The 27,065-nt window shown below is 40.0% G+C and overlaps 1 protein-coding gene and 1 pseudogene across 1 annotated transcript; one reads left to right on the top strand and one right to left on the bottom strand.

The window, feature by feature from the left end:
• The first annotated feature begins 3,365 nt into the window (after positions 1 to 3,365).
• On the top strand, positions 3,366 to 8,964 carry LOC122871261 (angiopoietin-related protein 5-like). Its single transcript, XM_044186168.1, has 7 exons — positions 3,366 to 3,564; positions 3,863 to 3,937; positions 4,089 to 4,116; positions 4,266 to 4,357; positions 5,972 to 6,089; positions 6,696 to 6,881; positions 8,498 to 8,964. Exons 2-7 carry the CDS (start codon positions 3,869 to 3,871, stop codon positions 8,803 to 8,805), a joined length of 801 nt encoding a protein of 266 aa, XP_044042103.1. The 5' UTR covers positions 3,366 to 3,564; positions 3,863 to 3,868; the 3' UTR covers positions 8,806 to 8,964.
• A 6-nt stretch (positions 8,965 to 8,970) lies between these two features.
• On the bottom strand, positions 8,971 to 19,993 carry LOC122871260 (annotated as a pseudogene).
• Between the last annotated feature and the right edge of the window lie 7,072 nt (positions 19,994 to 27,065).

Raw genomic sequence — 27,065 nt, 5'->3', positions numbered from 1 at the left:
CTTTGACACAATTGATCATGACATTCTTTTAGATAGACTGAGGCACTGGGTGGGCATATCTGGTACTGCACAAGACTGGTTCTCATCTTATCTGTCCAATAGGAAATTCTGTGTCAGCATTAATAATTAACTTCATGTCATCCTTTTCCCATATCAAGTACGGTGTGCCTCAAGGTTCAGTTCTGGGACCAATATTGTTCTCCTTATACATGCTTCCTTTGGGTGATGTAATCTGCAGGCATGGTATTTCTTTTCATTGTTATGCGGATGACACACAGTTGTACCTCTCTGTCAAGCCCACTGACCTTAGTACGCTGAGTTCTCTGCAGGACTGCCTGTCTGACATAATAAATTGGATGTCGATAAATTTTCTTCAGCTCAACTCAAATAAAACTGAATCCTTGTTATTGGGCCCCAACACATCACTAAACAAATGCTGCCATCCACTGGTAACCTGTCAAAACATATCAAGCCTGTTGCAAGAAATCTTGGTGTCCTGTTTGATAATAATTTATGTTTTGAGCAACATATCACCAGGCTTGTCCAATCATGTTTCTATCACCTCAGAAACATTGCAAAAATCCGATCTATTTTAAATCTTAGTGATGCAGAAACTGTTGTACATGCTTTTATCTCATCACGCCTTGATTTTTATAACAGCCTGTTCACTTGTCTTAATCAAAAAACTTTGGCACGACTGCAGACTGTACAGAACTCAGCTGCTCGGCTGTTAACCAGGACCAAGAAGTACGGCCACATAACACTTGTTTTAGCCTCTTTACATTGGCTCCCTGTTTGTTTTAGGATTGATTTTAAGATCTTATTGATTACTTTTAAGGTTCTTCATGGCCTGGCTCCAGACTATATTTTAGACCTTGTAATCCCTTATGAACTTTCACGTAGTTTGAGATCTTCGGGCAGGGGTCTCCTGTCTGTTCCTGAGTCCAGCTTGAAAACTAAGGGGGACAGAGCTTTTGCTATCAGGGCCCTGAGGCTCTGGAACAACTTGCCTGAAGAAATTAGGTTGTCTGAGTCAGTGTCTTCGTTTAAGTCTCTTCTCAAAACACATTTTTATCCGAAAGCATATCCTGATTTTACCTGAACTGGCTGTTTATTTTATTGTTTATTTTATTGCTTTTGTGTGTTTTATTTCTTTATATTTATATTTCGTCATTCACTGTGGTATTTTATTTCTCTTCTTTCTGTCGCTCTGTCTTTCTGTCCGTGTCTATTTGTTTAGATTAGGCACAGGTCAGGGTCCTGAAAGCTCTGGAACAGTTGTGTGGCAGTTTTGACTTAAATGAATTGCATATTAATTAATTAATATTACATGCACCACCAAAGCACATTACAATGGACCTCATCATTGTAATGAAATAAAAATAATGTTTATAAACAACACTGAAATAGCCATATCTGTGTTTTGTACAGATGCATGTACGCTGACGTTGGACACAAACACAGCCGCCAAGTCTCTCTTTCTGTACGACAGTGGGAAGCAGGTGACGTGGGTCAGGGAGAACCAGCAGTACCCAGATCACCCCGACAGGTTCGAGAGCGTCTCCCAGGTGCTGTGTCACCAAGGCCTCACCCAACGCCACTACTGGGAGGTGGAGTGGCGAGGACACTGGGTGGACGTCGCAGTGGCGATGAGGGGGATCCGCCGCAGGGCGAGCTCTCACCTCTGTGGGTTTGGTTACACAGACCAGTCCTGGAGTCTGTACTGCTCTGAGGATCACTACAGTGCTCAGCACGACCACCAGCCTGTGGAAATACCAGCACCTCCGTCTCGCTCCCACAGGGTGGGAGTGTATCTGGACTGGCCGGGCGGCACCTTCAGCCACCTTCACACATTCTACAGCACCTTCACTGAGCCTCTGTACCCCGGGTTTGGGATGGAGGAGGATCACTGCTCTGTCACTATTTGCATGGTGAAGGGTCTGCAAGAACTAATTTCTCGGTCAGCTAGTGCAGAAAGACTTGAGGAATTCTGAGTGCAGGTTGATTTGGGAAAATAATTGAGATTTTAAGGAAATTGTGTTTTTCTATGGGATGAAGATCATGCCATATCTCCAAACTGAAAGAAAAAAAGCTTAGAAAGCTTGAAATCTAATTAAAAAGGTTTTGCAAGATTGAAACTCAGTGTTTGACAGCTTGAAATCTAATTAAAAAGGTTTTGCAAGATTGAAACTAAGTTTTGAAGGCTTGCATAATGTTTTGATTGACAATTTCAAATCTCTGCAAACATTATTTTGTATTTGAGTTTTCCTCTTTTTACTGTGTTTCTCCAACAAATGTTTTGTAAGATTGAAACCACGTTTTGAAGGATTGCATAATGTTTTGATAGGCTGAAAAAAAATTGTATTGGAGTTTTCCTTCTTCACAACTGCAGCTGTTTTTATTAGATTTCAAGCTTTCAAAGCTTTTTTTTTCCAGTTTGGAGATATGGCATGATATTCATTCCGTATTTTTCTGCTCTCAGAGGCGGGCAGCAAGGCTGGAGTGTGATGAATAGGAAAAAAGAGAATTCTGCATTTTCACTTACACTGTGTAACTTTTTCATTTTAAACTTATTTTATAGTTTGTGGTAAATTCAAACTTGGAAAACAAAATATATATGTATCTATGAAAACATGGATATTGTAAAAAAAAAAAAAAAAAAAGAATATGTATATGCGTGTGTGTGTTAATTTGGTAGCATCTTTCATTAAAAAGGTTTCTGTTAAACAGCCAACTGTAATTTTCCATCTATAATCTTCCATCCTGCACATAAATGCACCATATTAGAACACAATGACACATGCTTTTCAGGTCAAATGCTGCCAATGAGCAAGGGCAAAAATCTTCCAACAATCTACAGCCATGCTAGCAGCTCTGTGAGGTTGTACTTATGTAAAGCTGCGCTTTGAGCTCAATGCTAACGTCATCATTCTAACATGTTCAAAATGACAATGCTAACAGGCTGATGTTCAGCTGCTATAATGTTTACCATGTTCACCATTTTAGTTTAGCGTGTCAGCATGCTCAACTTTGCTAATTGGCACTATATATATGAATATATTACTATTACTACATTATTTGGAATGCACAATATTGTGATTTCAATCTAGGTACTGGCACTGTTCAACAACATAACAGGTATTTCTCGTTTGAGTCGGCCTTGGAACGTTATTTGCCTTGAGAGGTGTAGCCAGAAAAGTCAGAAAAACAAGCCTGCCATCTTTCAGCCTTTTCACTTGTTTGAGTCAGTCTTGGAATGTTGTAGAGGTTTAGCCAGAAAAGTCAGAAAAACAAGTCCGTAAACACTGCTGGGTATATTTAGCGCAGCAGTGTTGTGTCACAGTTGAGAAAGTTGTGTGACATACTCTGTAAAACAAGAAGTTACTGTAGTAAGAGAATTACGGAAAGTTTCTGGGTCTGTTATTCAGAGTTTGCTTCTACTCAGTCTGCATACTAGGAAGTGACGGCATTTATGATAAACAGTGTGGTAGTTTAGTCCGTGGGGAAAGGTGCAGTTTCTGTTGTGGAATCTGAACTGGGATACAAAGTCCATCCAACACGCAGGTAAGTATTTGGAGAAAGAAATGATTGGATAGTAATGTAGTATTTTACCCTTGTGAAAGTGAATGAAGGCTGAAATGTCTGGCTTCTCTTATTTCTAAGTCTGTCACTTTGCAAGGGTTGAGTTGTGAACTGCTGGTGTCATTTAACATTCACTGTAACACTGTTTTGCCTGTTTAGTATAGATTAAAAGATTACATTTCTTTAGAAAATGTTTTAGATATTTAAATGTAAATAAATGTATAAGATATTTATATTATCTATTAAGGCTAACATGTCACTTTTAAACTGTGAAAACCAGGTCAAAATGAAGAGTCTGGTTTGGTATTGTGGGCTCATCTTGGCATTTCTTTTGAGCTGCACAGAGCAGGCTAAGGTAAAAATAAAAACTACATAAACCTCTCCTCCTCTCTCCAATGTCTTCCCTCTTTATTATGTTCAGCTCTGGCTGTAATGTCTGTATTTTTAAGTTGTACATTTACAGTAGACCAAGTCTCACTTTAAAACTGTTTCTGTGGTATTGCTAGGAGCAGCAGAAAGCAGTTTCTTCTCAAGGTATGGTGAATGTTATAATTGCTTACAGTATACTTACAATTTCATGTAAATTATCCAAATGAATTACAAATTATGGAAGGTTCAAGGCACCACTCATTCAGTTTAACGCTGGTCATCCTCTTGTTTTTCTCTTGTCATGCTAACCTCAGGAACAGACTGCACACAGATTAAGGCTCTCTCACCACAAGCATCCAGTGGGGTTTACGTAATCCAGCCTCCCGGAGTCAGCACCCCGTTTAAGGTATCATAAAAGACCCTACACCTGACATGTAATGTACAAAGTAATTCTTTCTTTTCCTCTGCTCTGCTCCATTCACCGTCACTTTCTGCCGCCGCCTCTCACACACACGCTGCTGTGGTCCAGCAAGACTCGACAGCCACTGATGTAATGTGCGGTCCTCGCGTTTTGCTCAGTGCAGTTCACTCATATAAGCGTGACAGAAATACACTGTAGGAATCGTTAAGGACCCAAAGCGGGCGCCTGTTCATTTCAATGAGAATTGCTCGCCTGAGCATACGCCAAAACAGTTTTCGAGCTCCCAGGTTCACTTCCTGGGTATGCGCCCACTGAATATGCGCAGTAGTGTTTCTCCGCCAGCCCCGTCCGCGAGTTCCCACTCGGCCCATAGACTTTCCATTGTGATGACGTCACCGATTTTTAAATCGCATTTCTCGGCTCGAGGAAAGTTTTACAAATCACAAATGCATAATAGAAAGAGTCATAATTATCCTTGTTTGCAGTTTGAGGTGTCCTGTCAACAGTTTTACAGACGTCTGTTTTATAATGGTGGCCTATGTGGGAAATGTGCTTTTGGGCATGAGGGAAAAATTGGAAACAAGGCTGCGCGCGCGGTGTCCTATCCAGTTCTTATTATACATATATGACCCGGACCCACTGTCCAACCTTTTTTTTTGTGCTGTTGTTGAAACTTTATTAACAACACAACTGTCGCTGAGCTGGAGGTTGTTCAGTATGTCTTTCAGAAAGTGCTTCTTCGGTTGTGAAGGAAAGTTAAATATGTTCTGGTTTTCCCTCTGATGATCACCTTAATTTAAGACGTATAAAACGTAGATAGAGCAATCTTTGGCCAAATATTCACAAACTCATTATGGGGACATCGTGTGTTTGAAGTAAAAAAAAGAAATCTACAATGGGAGGAAGGTGGGAGAAGATTACATGATCAAACGAACTATTTACATATTTACACACTATAACATCTTAATCCAGAGATCCGGAGAGAAAGAGGGAAGCTGCCCCACAGCAGCACACTGACTGCCTGCACACAGCGCGAGAGGACAGGAAGAGAGACACTGTGGCACAATGCACGGGAACGAATAATAATATATATATAATATATTCGACTTTTCCCTGATGGTCTGAATAAATCCCTAAATTTGCCGCTAGTCGCTTTTTAGAAATAAAATTGCTAAATCTAATGACAAAGTCTCCAAGTTGGTAACACTGGCCCCTTGGCAGGCTTCTGGAAGTTGGCCAATCAGAAGAAGGTGGGCTTTTAGCGAGGGAGGCCTTAAAGAGACAGGCACTAAAACGGAGTGTTCAGAGAGGGTGAATAGAGGCGCTGCAGCAAGGAACAGTCTGATAAACATAATGTCTGGTTGAGCATAACATGGGACCTTTAATACCTAATACTTAGCTTAAAATGTAGTACTTTTCTGTTCTGTTAATGTAATTTTTTTTTACTTAAATCATATGCATGACTGACATCAATAAAGTCAAAAGTCACAAATTGTAATCTTTTCCAAAAACTGTAAAAGATGCCTCAGTCTTCAGGTAGTGTGTGAAAAGCCTGTCAGCTGGTTTTCTTAACATATGTTTCCTGGACTACCTGCTCAGGTGTACTGTGAGATGCGGCCAGATGGAGGCTGGGTGGTGTTTCAGAGGCGCAGTGGAGGAGCGGTTCACTTTAACAGAGAATGGGCAGAATATAAAAATGGTTTTGGTAACCTATCACGTAAGTAAACTGTGACACGCCTTACTAACACAGTGAATATATATCCCAGAAAAGTCTTTGTTAAATACAAATGAACATACAGGATTAGGGATTCAATTTGCTGTGAAGGTAAAACATTGCAGTAATAAAGAGATTATTTTTCCTTATTGACATTGTCACAGGCTCTCCACCGTAATGTCGGAGGGAAGAGACATATTACCGACACAATCCAGCTCTAAAACTAAATTAGATTACACTGTGAGTGCGATATGCACATTTTCTACCACACAGAAATGTATGCAAATCAGGCTGTGGTGCCAACTACTCCTGCAGGAAAGCATTGTGTGAGGAGCCACTTCAGAAATTACAAGCTTGAACTTTCAGCTGACCCTGAATTCTTGCCTTACTTCCTTGCAGGCGATGACACCTGTTATTGTAATGGGCCAAACTCTTTGCCTTGGGGCCTTGGAAACCTATCGTCCTTTTTATGGCTTTTGAAAAGTGTTTGGAATAAAGGCATTCTCCAAGTAGTTACATATAATGAAGAAGTGATTTGTTTATTTCTGTGAATTTGTGCAAAGACAGACAAACGTAAATCTTTTCCTTGTGCTCTGCTGATTCCCCCAGAGGACCACTGGCTCGGTCTGGAGAAGATTTTCTCTCTGACCAACAACAAGACCAAGACCTGGATCATGAGGGTCGACCTGTGGACCCACGAAGGTGGCACTGCATTCGCCGAGTACACAAACTTTAGACTTGCCGATGAAAAAGCAGCTTTCAAACTGCGTGTCGGGAATTACGGAGGAAATGCAGGTACAGCTGCTTTTAAGCTTTTCTTACTATCCCTCTTTTCCTTTTGCTTTTTATAGACACAGATGTTATGCCATTGTGAAATGAAATTGAATTTATGCTGGTTGGAATAGTCCTTTTGCCTTACTTGTGCACCCTTTCCACTGTTGTTTGTACTTTATAATTTGAATAAATGTAAATTAACACTTATCAAAAAGCTATTTTTATAATGATGTTCACGTCAGAACATCATTATAAAAATAATTCTGTGAGTCTGTGAGCACAAGACAATGATGGAGGTTTTATTATTTATTGTTGTTACCTTGGAAACAACTTTTTTTAGTGCTTATGGTTCTCAAACCTAAGACATTTCCTATAAAACCTGTTGCTTCCCTTTCAAGATCTTTGCTCCTTCAGTCACGTGATTTTCCCCTTTGACTTTCACGTCTTCCACCATCTGCTGTCAGCAGAAGCTCTGATGGCTTTGCATGCAGCTCTGTTTTCTCTGAAACAGCAGCCCCCTCTTCCTGTTTTGTGGTGTAAAGCAATCCAGCAGCTTCAAATTCAGCCTTGATACATAAGTGTAGAGCAGCTAGAGACTGACAGTCCTTTCAGGAATGATCTCATTTGTAAAGTGTCTAGAATAATGTTGTGTTGATCTACACATGATAAAATGCTACACACGGCAGCTTTAAAGATTAAATAAAATATTTTCCTCACACAACTGAAAAGTTGAATTTATAAGTAATAAAATGCACCTTTGCTCAATTTATTGCACTCAGGGGTTTTTCTGCTACAGCCGTACTTGGTCTGATATGACCATAGACTGTATAAAACATGGACGTAGTTTCCGTGACGTCACCCATAGGTTTCTGAAGAGCCGTTGTGAAGCTCAAAGAGGGCGGTGGCTCCGGTGGCTCCGGGTGTCGCCATCTTGGCAGTGCCTGACTCTGGCTAATCCAAAAATGGGCAAATAGGTGGAGCTGAGGCGGGCCGAATGAGGCCTGGTTAATGAACCACCTAGCGGCTAGCCGCCTGATAGGGCACCCACCTGTCACTCAAAGCGGACATGTCCTTAATTATGCGTAACTTTCAGCCTTAATATAATTTAAACGGGTGAGTTATATAAATATTCACCCCCCTCACAGTTGTCATGAAGGGGGAAATTAGCTATAGAGACCAAAACAGTTTTTTGTACCAGCCTGCAAACATTTTTATTTCTGCTGTAAAGTTGGGCATTTTAACATGGGGGTCTATGGGGACTGACTCACTTTTGGAGCCAGCTTCAAGTGGCCATTTGAGGAACTGCAGTTTTTGGCATTTCCACGTTGGCTTCATGTTGGCAAACTTAATCCAGATATAGCTGTATAACTGACATTACTGAGTAAGCTCACTGACTTTATGACTCCTTTGTACTTGTGCTACTGTTATGCTACATTTTAGCATGTCACAGATGAACATTTAAATGTTTTTATGACAAATGTAAAACAAGAGGATCTTTGAAAATGAAGGGAAATTCGATCATCTTGTAACTGCCACTTGTGCTCACAGTGGCCACTGTTCAGCAAGTTACATTTTAAAGGAACCCTCTGAATTCTAAACTCCAGACTTCCTTAAATGGTTTCCAACTTTGTCCAAAGGTGATGCCATCCGTGGTGCTTATCCAGGCATTGACCAGAATGGCTACGGCTTCAGCACCATCGACCGTGACAACGACGGCTGCTCTCCCTGCATCTTCGGTGACATTGCTGAAAATGAATGTTCCTCTTCAAACGGTGGCGGTTGGTGGTACAGTCGCTGTGGCTCTGCTAGTCTGAACAGCGACTGGCATCCTGCCGGTGAACACATCGGTTGGGCGTCAGGCATCCACTGGCAAACCTGGAAAACTCATGCGCCTTACTCCATGAAGGCCACCAGAATGATGATCAAGTCTGTCATAACTTTTTAAAACATGTATTATTTTACTTTGTTATTTCTGGTGTAGTAGATCATCTTGCGGAAGATTTTGATTTATTTAATGAATGAAAGTCCACATGTAGTGCATTCATTTCATTATGATACACCTGAGTAAAAAATACATATTCATTAAATGGTTTTGTTTGCAGAACCCTTGTTTTGTTGAATTTTTTTTATTCCTATTGAAAAATCACAACATGTGATTAACAGTGAGTACACTTCACAGTGCGTTCGTCTTCAAAATAATATTCCATTACAAGAACTTTTATGAAAATAATCTACATTTCATATGATTATTCCAGTTTGCGTTTACAAAATAAGCAAAATAAAAAAATGCAGGAAAGTGCAACAACTAAGAAATTACATTTCCCCACTTTCCATCAACCCACAACCAAGCATAACCACATTAACATTTCATACAACATTCAGTTTTGTCAACAACGGTATCAGTAGTTTTAACAGCAGTTTAAATTACACGGGTTTTAAAAGTGTTGCATCAGTACTCCAATACGCCGATAAACTTACTATACCAGTTTGACATCATGTAAATATATTATTGTTACATCATGAAAATATCTTTGTTTCTGTTATTTTGAGCCATAAAACACATTCATATATCTTGAGGGACATTTTCATAAATGTAGCTGTTGAGGTAAAGGTAGATATTATTTATTATTAAGGCTGTTATTATAAATTCCTAAAAAAGTGAATCCACTTCAGTTTTATGCCACATTGACTGACTATAGAATGGAAGAAACTCCCACCCTGCTGGATAACAACAGCTTCTGGTGTATAAACCATCCCAGGAGTCATTCTGAGACAGATTTACATGTTTTTGTTAAACTTACTGTCAGAAAGAATGGAACCTTGGCTGCTCTCAGTAAGGCACAATCAGCTGAAGTAATGTAGGCTACAGTCTGGTACTGCTCACACATCCAAGGTTTACAACACTATTCAGAGAAACAACTTGGGAGCAGAGAAGTGTTCAACAACAGTGACATAATCTAGCTGACTAATTGTAAATATATTCATATAACTTTCATTTAGCCACAATGTCCCAAAGAAAAAAGCACAGACAGTGGACATTTTGTTTGACGTTCATCTCGCCTTACATGGTCCTTGTTCAAGTCAAATATTTACCAGTGATTGAGAACCACCAAATATCCTATAAATACATAGTCATGTGACATTTTCCAGCTTTACAAGCTGCCATGGATCGCCTGAAAGCTCTGTAAAACAACTGCATAGTGCATAGTGGATTGTGGGATATTTAGGGCTGCAAAGGACACATCAGTTACTCCACAATCTGCAGGATCAAGCCCATGAATTGAGACACAGCTTATTGTTTTTTTACTTTTTGACCAGCTCCTAAAGAACCATGAGCGGCAAAGGCTGGGGCCGAGGTTAGCGGAGATTTATTATTGAGTTTTAATGAGTTATCTTAACTGCACTATTATTGTGTTTAACACACCTGTTCAGTTAGTCAGTCAATTCTTCTTGTACATTATTATCCATGTTTTCTTCTAAAACGTCTTCTAACTAAATTCACCTACCAGCACTTCTAAAGCTCCTAAATTTGAAAGATGAGGTGAGTTGTCACATCAGTTGACATATTTCCCCATGAAGCTGAAAGTATATTTGTACCCTAAATTGTTTCCAGAAATCACAACACTAATTGCACTTGGAAACTATGGTGAACTACAGTGACCACACACATTGTACATTGGAGTCAAACTAGCAGAGCACAGGTTATCTCTTAGGTAGAAAGTTATCAGTCAGCAGTGGTTATTTGTAATACCCAACACCAACCTGGCTTGTAGCTGATTTCCATCCTGTTCTGTTTTTTTGTGCTGACTCAACTTTCCCTGGTTAAAAATAAATTAGAAAAATGATTGTTAGTCTTTGCATGGACTGCTGAACAAAAAATGCAGCACTTGGTAGAAACACGGAGACAACATGTAAACTCAGTGTGTGTGCTGGAATCCCCTCTCCTCTGTCCCCAACAAACACATCTAGCCGCCCTGTTGAGGGCATATGTAGGACAAGAGAACGTCAATCATGTTCTTAATAATGGGAGGTTGTGGGTGGAGGCTGTGTGGCAGGTGGTGGGCCAGGCTCATCTCCCAGGCGTCCACCAGACGAACATTCAGTCCTTTGAAGATGGCTCTGAGCACTTTGTCACGCTGCAGCGAGTACCAGTCGCTGTTGATTAGCGTCTCATAAAGCGTCAAAGCTTTGAGGTTTGCGGTCCGGATGACGACCTGCGTGTCTGGAGCCCTGTCCAGCAGCCGCACCACCGCCCTGCGGATACTCTGCAGCCGCCGGACGTAGACCTCGATGGGGAAAGTGCTGAAGTGAGACCAGATGCCAAGAACTACGACAGTGTTGGGGCCTCCGGTTAAGCCATCTAGCTCATTGGCAATGTAACGCAGCTGGCTGGCTGGGACATTGGCAAACCGGATAGGAGGACCGTGGCAGCGGTATGTCACCAAGATGTTGTTTGCATGGTCCAAGGCCATGTAAGGTCCAACTTGCTTCAGGCTGTGCAGGTTAAACTCCTTAAGATCTAAAAGTATTACAGAGGGAACAGATTAAGCTGCAGTGTGAACAAAATCAAACTGTTGCCAGAAATCATTGTGGATCAGCTACCTGGTAGTGCTGCGTGGAGGTGTTCAAACCACTGCCTGACGGTGGAGTCTCCATACAGGTGGACCACCTTGCCTTTCAGACACTGACTGATGGCAGAGGAGGTGTTGAATTGGCGAACCTTGGTGTCACCTAGTGCTCGCCACACACCCTGGTAGTAATAGCCAGAGAGTCCTGACTTCACACTGCTGCGCTTCACCTCTGGTTGACCTGAGAGGAAGTTAAAGGATAAGGGTTGGCTTATTTTATATTTTTCTTATTGTCAACAAATCCCATGAAAAGACAAAAACCAAGGGCTCTCCCTAACCTGTCTGTGGCAGTCAAGTCATTTCATTACGACTGAATATGCAAATCTTTATAAATGTGTCACAAATACATTTAATTAAATTCATTGTAATTTTCTAAAACAGCTGGACATATTTTCAGCAGCGGATTAATACACATTTGGTGCACTAGTGAATACAGGACAGTGTACGTGGAACTATATTGAAATAAACTACAGTGCGCATGTTCATTGTGACAAAGGAACATGACGGCCAGTGCTACAGTGTGGCTAGCTGATGTGTTTTTAATAGTGTTTGAACAACAATGGAGCTCTATCACAAAGAGGAATAAGCCATTTCAGGCTTTGGGTACACCATCAATTCATTGTTGGTTTTGGCCTTTTCATCGGACTTGTTGACAAGAAGAAAAATATAGAATACTATCAACCTTATCTTTTAAAGCAATACTCACTATTTATAGACCTAAATGGTGTTTGTAAAAATGTTGTAGTTTGAGCCTTTACAGGGATCAAAACCTTGTTGGTATATTGGACATACACCAACCTCATCTACCACACCAGATGTATAAATGTAGAAAAGTGGTCTTCAAAATTGGAAGAAACAATGATGATGCCAATGAGAACACCTGTTTTAACTGCTAATCGTGGCTAATGTACCTGCTGGCTACTGTTATTAGCAACTAAAGCGAATATGAAAATGGCCATTATTTTAACTCCCCTTTCCAAAACACTGGTTCATGCAAATAGTAAATGCTCCTCCACACAGTTGTGAGAAAGAAAGTGCTAGTTTTCCAGCTAAAATCAAGTAAGCAGTTGCAGCTCCTCCTTATTTTGGGGGATAACAGCAGGTTTAAAGTGATTTTATGAACCTCTTATGGGCTATCCTTTCTCCTGAGAGACTAGCTCGACTGCTAACAGCTGGTGCCACGTTCATGAACTTGTAGGTTTGCAGGCCTACTCCTTGCTCCCGGCGCTCTTCTCAAATTGGACTGAATACATCTCTCTACAGGAGAACGCTACCCAGAAGAAAGTGGTAAGTTGTTTGCAAATGTTTTTTTCCTGCCTGATTTACTTTCATTGTCTGTAGCACATTCAGTTTAGAATTATTATTTTAGGCAGTGGTGGCAGTAGTAAAAGTCATGCTTTACCTTTCTTTTTTGGCAACACAGTGACATTGGCAGGTCCTGAAGCCCAAATAGAGACTTTCATGTTGACACCACTGAAGAAAAGCACACATAATAGAATATCTCTTACACACACCACAACATTAACAACACTAGAAAAACTAGAATAATCAAGCACTAACAACTGTTGGAAAAGTTAATTCAACATTACACAAAACTTAGCCTAAGAAAATACATTTTGTGAGTTAAAGATGGACTAATTAATATTTTCATATGTGTACTGTGCAAGGTGTCGCTCGCAGCGATAATTATAACCCGACTTTGCAGTTCCCGTCAGCTCTACAGAGCGTTGTAGCGTCTTTCAGCTCATTGTTTTGGTTTTATGGCCCGTAACTTTGCTGTTTTGGTTGAGTCTCACTGATCTCATCAACATATTTTTATTAGACACAGCAGGCAGATGTTTTCATCAGAAACAGCTCTGATTAACAAATTGTGCACTACCTACTACTAAACAGCAGACAGACAAAGTTAGCTACTAGCTGGTGAACATAGTGGAGCTAGCACCTAAGAACCAGATATTTGTGGAGACCAAATTAGAGCTAAAAAGAGATAGAATATTGAATTTACATTTGCCAGGTGGCCAGAAATACAACTGCAAATGAATGCTAATGTTGCTGCATGTCTACTGGATGTGTAAATAGGCCACTGTTTGCTAACACTTTAGCCATACCAACGTTATAAGGTGATAATATGTCAATGTTATTTTTATAGCTTGTGCGCTGCCCTTAAAGTCATTACGTTTCTGAAAAGACCACATCTAAATAAAATTTATAAAATAAATTTACAATAAAACATAAATGAATCACAGCAAATACTAACCAATTATCTTAATGACAGTCAAATACTGCTCCCTCACCTTTGAAAGAGATCCTCCTCCTTGGCCTTGAGGTTTGGTTTGAATCCTCCCTTGGAGTGGTTGATCCTGGCATCACAGCTCAGCTTCTTTGGCTTGTAGCAGAACCAAGGCTCGCCTGTTTGGAGGTCAGTATAGTTGCACAGCGGCTGCTGGGTTGGTCGTAGGCAGACGTTACAGGTGGTAGTTTCAGAGAGTGAGCTTGAGCGAAAGAGGCTCTGGAAATAAACCCTGTCTGGTTGTTCGCTGGTCAGCCTGCGCAGCACTGTGACAGCCTCACTAGGGTGAACCAGCGTCACCTGATAGGACAGAGAACCAGAATTTTCACTAAGCTGAGTCATGTTCAGTCATATCAATAAAGACAAATAAACACTATTTAAAGCTGCACACATTGTTTCAGGCGTTAACCAGATTGAGTTTCAGACGACAATCTCTGGAGAACTGACCATTCAATAACCCCCTCCCCCAAACAGCGATCGTCCAATCATAATTTAGCAACTGTAACTGGGCACGGCAGGTCTGTCAATCTTTGGATTTCTCCACATGTTGAAGTGGTGTGCATGGGGCTGTAGTAAGAAAGATACTCTGCATTTAAAGTGTTTGGAGGGTGATCTCTTTTTTTAGCTTTTCCAAGGAATTAACTAAACGTATGTATTGTAGTCTGGTTATGTTAGAATGAAATAACCTTAAAATCTTACATTTTTCTATCATACTTATAACTCTAGGACTAACCAGCTCTAAACTGCAATACAAGAACAGTGCTGTTTCTTTATTTCCATGTCTTCTACATGAATCATCAGCTGGTGAGGATGTTGACTTTTTGCCTAGGACATGAAGCCTTAGTCTTTTAGCCCGATATCATTTATGCAGCAATCAAGTGCATATTTAATAGTTTTCTTGTTTTAAAACAAATCAGGGGGCAACAACAAAAAGTCAGCTCCATGAGTTGCTGTTTTCAACCAACTCATGGAGCTAACGTAGAAAAGGTTTCAGTCGTAGTCATCTGGACACTGTTTTCAGAATCAAGACGTTTCGGCTCCCATCCGGAAGTCATTCTCAATTGTGAAAAAATGGAACGGGAACTCAGAAATTTAAGCTACTCTGTGTTACATAAGCCCTGCCCTCAGGAAGGAGTCTACCTGAGTATCTGTTGATTAGCTAGTTTCACCTGAAACTGACCTAATTGTTTCCATGATGGCCCAGTAATCAGTAATCAGGCCAATTGTTTTCTGGCTGCACCTCCCTCATCACTGTTAAGTACCTGATTAGCATATGATTGCCGTAACCAAGGTGCTAATACACTGTGGTAAACTTTGGGCAGATTGAATCTCAGACCACCATTTCTGTTCAAAGAGGGGGTTTCTTTTTTCACAAAAATGGCTTCCTTGACACCCCGTTCAAACCAACTCTTCTCTCTACTTAGAATCATCACCTTGCTGTCTTCAAATGTGTGGTTTGTAGCTTTTAGATGCAAATGCACGGCGCTCTGCAATCCTGAGTTAGCGTGTCGTCTGTGCTGATAAAGTCTTTTGTGAAGTGGCTGTTTAGTCTCACCTATGTACCGTTCTTTGCAGTTTTCCTCACTGCATTGAATTGAGTAAACTACATTGCTCTGTTTTTGTGTGGGCATCTTGTCCTTAGGGTGAAAGAGTTTCTGTCTTGTCTGTGTTGCCTGGTTTAAAGAAAACAGGAACATCGTGCTGTCTAAAGATCCTTTGTAGTTTTTCAGACAGTCCAGATACATAAGGAATGGAGACACAGTTCCTTCTTGGTTCTGTTACACTTTTGTCCTGTTTTTTGGCTCTTTTAACTTTGTTGATAGCCCAAGTAGGATAACCACAGGCTGAGAGTGCATTCTGGACATGCCTTTCCTCTTTCTTCTTACCCTCTGAGCCGGTGGGCACTTCTTGGGCTCTATGTTGTAATGTCCGGATTACACCCAGCTTGTGCTGTAATGGATGGTGTGAGTCAAAGAGCAAGTATTGATCCGAATGTGTTGGTTTCCTGTACACGTCTATCTGGAGCTTTCCGTCCTCTCCTCTGAGTGTAGAACAATCAAGAAAGGCCAGGCGGTTTTCTTTGGCATCCTCTCGTGTGAACTTGATGTTAGGGTCCACAGTATTGATATGCTCTGAGAACGCTTCCAAGTCTTGTTTCTTGATTTTCACAAAGGTTTCATCCACGTAGCGGTACCAATGACTTGGTGGTGTGCCCGGGAATGAGGATAAAGCCTTCTTCTCAAACTGTTCCATGTACAGGTTGGCCACGATGGGAGAGACTGGAGAGCCCATAGCACAGCCGTGAATCTGTCTGTAGAAGTGTCCCCGGAATTGGAAGTAGGTTGTGTTAAGACAGATGTCTAATAGTTTGCATATGTGCTCAGGTGTAAGCTTGGTCCTTTGCTGCAAGGTGGAGTCCTCCTGCAGTCTTCTCCTCACCGCTGTCACTGCTTCTGAGGTCGGGATGCAGGTGAACAAGGACACAACATCATAAGAAACCATTACGTCATCTGGGTCCAACTGGAGATGTTTCACTTTGTCCACAAATTTCTGTGTGTTTTCCACATGATGTACTGTGTTCCCCACCAGCGGAGTCAAGATTGTAGTAAAATGTTTGGCTACGTTGTATGTGATGGAATCTGTGCTACACACGATGGGTCTGAGTGGAACATTCTTTTTGTGAATTTTGGGAAGGCCATAGATGCAAGGAATGGCTTCCTCAGGGTATAGACTACGACTGAAACCTTTTCTACGATAGAACACTCCTGGACGAATGAGGGACTATGCCGTCTTATTTTGAAGAATTTTGGGCAGAAAACCTTGGATCTGGTTCAGGAACTCAAAAACACAGCCAGGAAATTAGCAGACCACAGGAACCATCTCCGTTTTAATCTAAGATGCAGGCAGAGCAAGATTATTCCCAAGAGCCTACAGATTAAACCACCAGTAAAAGGACACAGAGCAGAGAAGATTTGGAGAAGAAACCTGACCCAGAAGCTTAGTGAAAGGATCAGGGAAAACAACTCAAGAATAGACAATTTGAAGAACAGAACAGAATTTTTGCAGAAGAAGTTAACAAGCATTGTCCCAGAAGAAATCCTCAAGAGAGTGATGGATTTTACACAGATAGCACAGGGTGCACAACATAGGAAGAGCAAGGAGCGGCAAATTAAGAAATTTAACATCCTTTTGAATAAGAAGAATCTAGGAAAGGACCAGCACAACAGGAGATCAGGGACTGAACAAAGGGAGACGTGTGTTAACAGAAACAATTGGATCAAAAACTTATCAGACCGCATCCTGACACCTTTCCTGGCAGAAAAAGATGCGCTCTCAAAAGGGCTCAACTTTTCAGTTACATCCAACCACATCCCTACAGTGGACTACATCACAGCCACAACAACAGCCATTAGGAAGAACAAGATGACAGAAGCTCCTTCCAACATTACATCCAAAGAGAGGAGGGCACTCTCAGCACTGCAGAAGGATCACAGCATAAACATTCTACCAGCAGACAAGGGTCGCTGCACTGTGATTCTGAACACAGCCAATTATGAAACCAAGGTCAACAACCTTCTTGAAGACACAACCACATATCAAAAACTTAAAAGAGATCCAACCAATGGCTACAAGAAGAAGGTTATAGACTATCTACAGACGCTTGAGAAGGAGGAGGTGATAGACAGGCCTCTGTACGACAGACAGATAGAACACTCCTGGATGAATGAGGGACTACACCATCTCATGGAGCTAACGTTAGCTTAATTAGCTAGTTAGCTGCAGCTGATAAAATCTGCTAGTGGCAGTTTTCAGTCAAAAAAATCTACAGTAGATGGCTAGAAATGAGAAGCCTGCTGTTTTCTGAAATCAAAGTCCCGTTGTTTCTAAAATTACTAAGAATTTCAAGTGGTAAATCTGCCACCGTTATTACAAACTGCATAAGTATGTTCTGTGCGAGAAGTTAACAGGCGTAGCAACAGTAACTAAGGGGGCAGAAGATAGAAGATAGATTAAAACCACCTACAGTACAATCACATTTAACATGATAGTGTTCAGCCTCACCTCAACCTGCGCGTTTCCTTCCCAGAGTAAAGAGAACACAGCAGAGTAGGAGCCATTGAGATGATCCACCACTTGCCCAGCAACACCTGCGCCAAGCGTCGGGTTGTGCAGCCGGGCGAGTAAGACGTCTCCCCCAGACTTCTTGGGACGGCCCTGGAAGTCATACATTTTGATCATAACCTCCAGCTGATCTCCTACATGCCACTGTCCTCCCCCTCCCTGGTGGAAGAATGGTGAAGGTGCTGTGGGCAGGATCACTGGTCTGCTCCAGGGAAAGAGGAACTGGCAAAACTGGAGTTTCAGGCCAAGCAATGGAGTCTAGCAGGAGGCGTTCCTCCAGAGCGTCGCTATTCGACAGTGGTTGGAAGGTGCAGAAGCTGTGATGCATGTCACGATCAGTGGAAACTCTTGGGTAGATGATGGTGGAGTTCACTTTATGCTGAAACTGGCAGGGGGTCGAGAGAGAGATGGTGATAAAGATGCATAAAAGCAAATTAACAAAATAAAACAAAAAGGCCAAGAAGGAATATTTTTCGCGGGTTGATACGAACTGTTGAGTTGTTAGCTGTAAGATGCAGGAATTTCTGCCTTGCCCAACTTCCCCTGTGATCCTTAATCTGTTCTTAAAGGGACAGTTCACCCTAAAATCAAAAATACATATTTTTTCATATCTTTCCTGTAGTGCTTTTTATCCATCTAGATTGTTTTGGTGTGAGTTGCTGAGTTTTGGAGATATAGGCCGTAGAGATGTCTGCCTTTTTTGAATATAATGAATAGTTCCAACATGAAACTGCTCACAAGTCTGTGGATTATCTTGAGTAACCGGGTCACGATTTCTGGAAAGAGACATTGCTGTTGAGTTTTTCAAATGTATTTTTTTGGAAACACAAGCTGAGTGCCATATAGGCCCATTACATTAAAAAAATGCAGACATCTCTACGGCCGATATCTCCAAAACTCAGCAACTCACACCAAAACAATCTAGATGGATAAATAGCACTACAGGTAAGAGGAAAAATATTTACTTTAATTTTGGAGTTAACTGTCCCTTTAACATTAACCCATGGGACAAAATGCAGGAGTTTCAAGATACTCAATCTGCTTTGCACAAGACAAGAACCTGAATGTTAAATTTAAATCCAATTTTTTCTGTGTGTGTGTTTCAAGGTCTTATTCACTGAAATTCCTGTTTTGGGATATTTTACGTCATTGACCCAGAAGCACCATAGAGGCTGTTTCACACCTAATGGTTTGACATGACAGAGGAAGAATTCCATGGCTGAAAGATACATTGAATTTTGATGCATACACATTGGACTAAACCACAATAAATGTCTTTTCACAAACTCCACTGATGAGGTGAATCTAAGTTAAAGCCATTTTACCTCACTGATTTCCTCTAATGAATCTTTTCAGATCACAGTGGAAGACACGGAGGTAAAGTGAAGCAGATGATCCACACCAATATTTCTTTAGATGCAGAGTCAAAAGTCATATTTAAAGAGTAATTCCAACTGAAATCACATTTAGTCATTCCTTCAGTGCCCAGTTGTTTTATGGACATCACCTGGCTTTTTAAAAACTACAAATGTATGACCCATTTGTAAAGATGTATATCTTCAGTAGGAACAAATATCCTGAAATCTGACTTATATTAAACATTTCAAACAGGGTTCGTTCTTCAAGCGGTCCCAGTAAAACCAGGTTCTCACCTTGAGGAAGTCCATGTTTCGTAGAACAGTGATTAAGACAAACACAGTCAGAAAGAGGAAGCTGGCGCGGTACTTTGGAAGGTAAATGCTGACCTCCCCTCTTATACAAGCTCTGACCTTCATGATCAGTGATCGGTCTTCATCTCTGGCTGCAGCATAGCACTGTGACCACATCATCTGGCACTGGATTAAAAAATAAAAACAAAACAACAAAGGCATAACTGAAGCACTTTTATCCAAAGCACTATATAAATGTAGCCATTTACCATTCGAGGCTAAACTAAATCCAGTTACCCAGAAAATTCCTTTGATGATCAACCAAGGCCACAACCAAAGACTGATTCATTCCCAGGTGACCCTATCGTGTACTTTATTTGGACACTGCAGTCTTTTGCAATCTGACACAACACTCTGCAAAGTTACCCAAGTTGCACAAATATCTGTTTTCACTTGTATTGCCACACATCTAAAGTTCTCTAGGATAGATAGGTAGGCCATTTGAGGGGGACGAAGGGGATAGTCATCCTGTTAGCAAAATGACCAGAATCCATCCCCTTGTTAACCTGCTCAAAAGATGCTCTGTGGTTTGTCTCGTAGTTTTTTAATATCTTTTAATTATCGCCACGGTCTCGGAACATATGAGACATACTGGTTTTGAACTGTGGGAAGACTGAACATGTAAGAGTCCATCCATTCTTGATTAAAAGCTTTGTTTCCGCTGTCTTCTTATCTCTTTTTAGAGCAAGTCATGTGAAATTATTTCTCCTGAGTCAAGTCGCAATGCTTATCGGAATGCACAGATTTGATTGGCTGAGTAGCATCACGTGAGATGATTTACAATGCATGCAATTGATCTGTGAGTTTCCTGGCCCACTAAACCAGTGCCGTAAAGGCTAGAATAGCTGCACTGATTAAAATATAAATGCTCCATCAAAATTTCTCAATACTTTATCAATATTCTCTACAGCAGACGGGTGGAAAGAGAAAGTGCATGACAGAGGCTGGGTCAGAAATGAACAGAGCTTGGAGCAAAAGTGCCCGTGAATTCTCATAAACTTTTTTTCTGCTGTTCTCACTTATTATTTTTCAAATAAAACAAATCTTTGTGCCGCAAATTGAGTGTTTATTTGACAATATAATGTAATAATTATACATTATTTCAGAGTTTAGTAATTGCCCCTAAAAATCAGTTCAAGGGGCAAAAAAATAGGCGAATTCCCTCCCCCCCTCGTTACAAATTAACAAATCGCCTACTGAGGATAGAGTTCATTTTAGGAGAGTTTGGCTCACATTTTCTGCAGACTCCTGGAATTACAGGCAGTTTTTCCCTTGTAAAACCTTTGATAAACTGTTCAGGGTTTACATTGAAATATGCAAATAAACTGTTGCTACAGCAATGTGCCAGGAACAAACAAACAGATGAAGTTCAGTTTAGTTCAGGTTTAATTTGCTAGTACACTTTAGTATTTACTTGGGGAAATGTAGTAAAGCTAGAAAAATACAGGACCATCTAAATGCCATTTTGTGCAGAAACAAACAAAAGGAAATATGAGGGAACATACTGTATACAGTACACAGGTATCATATTTCAGGAGCAGCAGATTTTCTCTGGACCATCATTCACTAAAGGCAAAAACTGAGACCTGCTGGCAAACACGTGTTTGAGAATTTTCATTCATATAATACTTATTTATTTAGCCAAATACAGTTTGAGGGAAATGTAAAATTGTACTTACGAAAAAGTAGTAAGTATTAAATGTACTGTAAGTGAGTAAGTTTTTACTTCTGTGTCATGCCACACATTGTGCCCACCCCACACTGGATCACAAAACACTGCTGTATATCAAACATCAAAAAAATCTAACATACTTGCTGGTAACACATACTGTATATACAAAATCAAAAGAAAGTCATGAATTATAACATTAAACATGCTTCTACATACTTTCAAATTACATATATTTATGTGGACATTTGAAAATAAACTGTGCACTGAATAGCAAAAGAAAGAAAAGAAATGCTGCAAGCCTGAAGTTTATCCTGATGAAAGGCTTTTCTCCTCGTCTCCCAGGCAGTGGTGGAAAGGAACTAAGTACATTTACTCAAATACTGTATTTAAGCACAGTTTTGAGGTACTGGTACTTTACTTGAGCTTTTCCAGTTTATGCTAGTGTATTTTTTACTCAACTACATTTCAGAGGCAAATACTGTGCTTTTTACTCCTCTACATTTATTTTTAAGTTTTAGTTACTAGTTACTTTGCAGACTTAGATCAATACAAAATAATCAACAAATACATTAGATGTATTACTATAGATAAAGTATATAAAGTAGTTAAAATTAGCCCCACCTTTTCCAGCTGCAACATTAAAGTGATACATATAATGCATCAATATAATACCATGATATGATATATCATTTTGAAATGGGCCATTCTGCACAATTTTACTTTTGGTACTTTAAGTATATTTGATGCTAATACTTTAGTACTTTTATTAAAGTGAAGTTTTGAATGCATGACTTCTTTTTGGATGAATAAAAAGGAGAAAATTGAAAATAGAAGGAAAAAAGCAGGGAGTTGGGGCTTCACTGTGGAAGCATTAAAATACCCAAACTGAAACAAATAAAAAAAGAAATAAAGTGAACACTTTGTTATATATATAATTGTAGCTAGTGAGTAGCTGCAGCTTAGCAAGAGGTTTCTGAACAGTAGCAGGAGCAGCCTGTCTGCATTTAGTTCACTTTACATAACATTGTGCTGTTTAGCAGTCAGACTCCCCTCCACGCCCTCTAATTTACATACAGCTTGAAAATTTAAAATGGAAGATGTTAAATGCCAAATAGAAAATGATAAATGCAAAATAATAATAATAATAAAACTTTATTTATAGAGCACTTATCAAAACAAAGTACAAAGTGCTTCACAACAAGAAAAATAAAATAACACAGTGAATGACGAAATATAAAGAAATAAAACACATGAAATACAGAAAAGCAATAAAATAAACAGTAAAATAAACAGCCAGTTCACGTAAAATCAGGATATGCTTTCAGATAAAAATGTGTTTTGAGACGAGATTTAAACGAAGACACTGACTCAGACAACCTAATTTCTTCGGGCAAGTTGTTCCAGAGCCTCGGGGCCCTGATAGCAAAAGCTCTGTCCCCTTAGTTTTCATCCTGGACTCAGGAACAGACAGGAGACCCTGCCCGAAGATCTCAAACTACGTGAAGGTTCATAAGGAATTACAAGGTCTAAAATATAATCTGGGGCCAGGCCATGAAGAGCCTTAAAAGTAATCAACAAGATCTTAAAATCAATCCTAAAACCAACAGGAGCCAGTGTAAAGAGGCTAAAACAGGTGTTATGTGGTCATACTTCTTGGTCCTGGTTAACAGCCTAGCAGCTGAGTTTTGTACAGTCTGCAGTCGTGTCAGAGCTTTTGATTAAGACAAGTGAACAGGCTGTTACAATAATCAAGGCGTGAGGAGATAAAAGCATGCACAACAGTTTCTGCATCACTAAGATTTAAAATAGATCGTATTTTTGCAATGTTTCTGAGGTGATAGAAACATGATTGGACAAGCTCAGTGATATGTTGCTCAAAACATAAATTGCTATCAAACAGGACACCAAGATTTCGTGCAACAGGCTTGATATGTTGTGACAGGTTACCAGTGGATGGCAGTATTTGTTTAGTGATGTGTTGGGGCCCAATAACAAGGATTTCAGTTTTATTTGAGTTGAGCTGAAGAAAATTTATCGACATCCAATTTTTTATGTCAGACAGGCAGTCATGCAGAGAACTCAGCATACTAAGGTCAGTGGGCTTGACAGGGAGGTACAACTGTGTGTCATCCGCATAACAATGAAAAGAAATACCATGTCTGCGGATTACATCACCCAAGGGAAGCATGTATAAGGAGAACAATATTGGTCCCAGAATTGAACCTTGAGGCACACCATACTTGATATGGGAAAAGGATGACTTGAAGTTATTAATGCTAACACAGAATTTCCTATTGGACAGATAAGATGCGAACCAGTCTAGTGCAGTTCCAGATATGCCCACCCAGTGCCTCAGTCTGTCTAAAAGAATGCCATGATCAATTGTATCAAAGGCAGCACTTATGTCCAACAGCACAAGAATTGAACACATGCCTGCGTCTGCATTCATTAAAAGGTCATTAGTGACTTTGAGAAGGGCTGTCTCAGTGCTGTGGTGTTGACGAAAGCCAGATTGGAACTTTTCAAAGGTATCATTGTTTTCCACAGCAGCAAGGAGCTGCTTAGATACAAGTTTTTCGAGAATCTTCAAATAAAAAGGCAATTTGGATATTGGGCGGTAGTTATCCAGGAGGGTGGGATCAAGCCCAGGTTTTTTTAAGACTGGCTGGACACAAGCTGTTTTAAAGAAATCAGGGACGCAGCCAGTAGACAGCGAGCTGTTAAAAATAATTTGTAAAAGGGGCGCAATACAATCCATAACTTCCAATAAAAACCTAGTTGGGATTTTGTCCAGAGGGCTGGAGGATACTCTCATAAGAGACATGATGTCTGCGAGTTCGGGCAGAGTAACAGCAGAAAAATTGCTCAAAGAATCCCTGAGCGGGTGATCCACATCTAAAAAGGCTGGATTGGGGGTGATATCAGATCTTATTAACTCCACCTTACCAGCAAAGTGCAAAAGAAACTTTTCACAATCAGCATCACACTCAGCAGGGGCACAAGGAGAGGCAGGGTTAACTAACTGATCCACAGTCTTAAACAGGAATCTGGGGTTGTGCTGATGGGCAGAGATAAGTGCAGAGAAATGACATGTTCTTGCATCCTTCACCATCCTATTATAAAGGCGTAATAACTCTTTCATGGCCACAAAGTGGACCTGGAGACGTGATTTCTTCCATCTGCGTTCTGCTCTTCTGCAATTCTTTTTACAGCTTCGAATACTGTCATTTAACCATGGCTGTCTTCTAGTCTTTGAGTTTTGTCTATTTTTAAGAGGAGCTATGAGATCTAAGGTTGAAGAACACTGGTAGTTAAAATAATCAACCAAATCGTTGGTGTTGGAGGAATCGGGAAACACACTGCCCGGAGGATTGAACCATGTACAGAATTTTGAGGCACTATGCTCATTAAGGACGCGTGTGTACTTAGAGCGGGATAAGACAGAACTGGCAGCCTCTAATTCACAATTGAAAACAATGCATAGGTGATCAGATACAAACATGTCCCTGGTTTCCACAGATGGGGTTTTCAGGCCCAAAGCAAAAGAGAAGGAGGAACATGAAAAAACAACTTAACTAATAACTTTATATTTTAATAATTCATTCAAATTCTTTCAATTTTTCTTATGTTTTCATTTTCAATTACACATTTCAGTTTAAGCTTTTGCATTTAAGCTCTTCTATTTTCCATTTCAAGATTTTAAATTTCACTTTTCATTTTCAAATTGCCATTTCACAATATCAATTTGTCATTTCAATATCCAATTTCTAAAATCTAATAATGGTTTGTCATTTTACCTCTTAATTTCAATTCTGGGTAAAATAATCCTCCTTAGCCTACACTGGACAACACTGAAATGCAATACACCTTTTCACTTTGTTTTCTGTGTTGTGATTTGATTTTAATGTGGCACGGAAAACGATGACAAACAATTCATTCATTTATTAAACTTTTAACATGTTTTTCATTTAAAGGTTTTATTGATAAAATTTTTATGTAGACGAATATTAAAAAAAAAACATTCACAGAGCTTTTTTTAAAAAGGTGCGGAATAAACGCATAATTTTTCCTAAAAAAAAAATTATTATGATTGTGAATTAATCATTTTAAAAAATTTTGACGGGTCCAAAATAATGTATAATATGTATTATTTATCTCTGTATGAGATATCTGGCGGACTTTCTCCGCTTATAAAAAAGACGGTTGCTCTTTAAGAACGGAGTGGACGTGGGATCCCAATATATTACCACTGTGTCATGTCGAAGATAAATTAAAGTTCAGAACTACTGTAAATCTACTCATTATACTGTTTAGACCCAAGATGTGACGTTATTGAGGCTGTCATCCCATATAGCAGTCTAACGTTAGCCCTATTATGAGACACTTCAGTGATGTACTTGTGGCTAGCTAGCCATGTAGCCCGCTGCATTGAGCTCAACAGCTACGGTACTCACGTTAATATAAATATCTGAAAATACTGATATGATCATACAGTTGTCCTTTCTCCCTGTAGCCAGCCGCTTCAGCAAGAAAACACTTCGACTAATGTTAGGTTAACACCACGCTAACAGTAACGCTAGCTAATGTCAGCTTTTACTGTAGCTGTCTGTGTAATGTCGAACGCTGTGGGTTTTAACAGCATCCCTACAATGCACTGTCCTGGACGCTTTGATTGGATTAAAATGTAAATATTTACCTAATGTCTTAGTATATATATATGTATATATACACCAACAACATGTAAGAAACTAATATTCTATTATACACAGATGTTAAGTACTGTAATAGTGAACCTGTTCTCATTTGAGGGCTGCATTTAAAAATAAAATACATAACAGAGAGCTTTGAAAAAATGTGCATCCTAAAATAAAGTGAATCAATCACAGATCATTTATTTTCTGTACTTTCAGTTCAGATCATTGGAGTGGGTGAGTTTATTTGCTCATTTGTGCTTATGTGAGACTACTGGTTTTCAACTGCCTGTGGGAAGTAGCCTAAAAGCTGTGTTTTCACTGTCTACTTTTCTCTTAGAGCACACACCAGAAAAAGCTCTGACCGCCAGCTGTGCTCATGCTTAAGGTTTTATTATTATGGAGTACAAAAAAATCAGAAGCTATTTTTGTGGTGAAAACAATCATACAGGGACTTGAGGGCTTAATGAACACTCACACTCAATAGCCCATTTTCAGTAGTTTCGTTATTTGACTATTATGCATGTTTAGCCATTTACAGTTAGGCCCTCTGCATTTTTCAATTCTTCAAAGTAAGAATATTCACTCACACTAATCCAAATTCATTTCAAGATTCTGAAAACGGTCACTGCTTCAACACCCCTCTCTTTCCTTAAGAAGAGCTTATTCAGACAAAATCAGGTGTTGTGGCGATTAGTTGCATGTGTGGGGATGTGGGCATGTTTATTTGTACTTTAGAATGTAACCGCTGTGAAACAATCAGAAAATAACGACATATTTCTCTGATTCACCGGCTTTCTTGCTACCGGCACTCCCTCTCCTCATTCACTCTCTAGGTCACTCGACCACCACTGTCGCTCTGTCTTTCTCTCTCTCAAACAAATGAACACAAATCAAAGGAAGCTTCTTGGTATCACTATTTTTCAGCATAGACTGCAAGCCAGACACAGACATTGAAGCTGCCTACACGAAATAAACCAAGTGAGGACCCAACTGGGAGAGTATCATCGTTTGGTCCATGAAATCTGCCTGGATAGCACCTGGTTTCAGTGATATTTCAGGCATACTGTAGAGTATTTTGAATGGTCTGACT

Source organism: Siniperca chuatsi, linkage group LG23 (assembly GCF_020085105.1).
Source record: "Siniperca chuatsi isolate FFG_IHB_CAS linkage group LG23, ASM2008510v1, whole genome shotgun sequence".
In the NCBI taxonomy this organism is placed as follows: domain Eukaryota; kingdom Metazoa; phylum Chordata; class Actinopteri; order Centrarchiformes; family Sinipercidae; genus Siniperca; species Siniperca chuatsi.
This window is presented reverse-complemented; position numbering and strand designations above follow the sequence as displayed.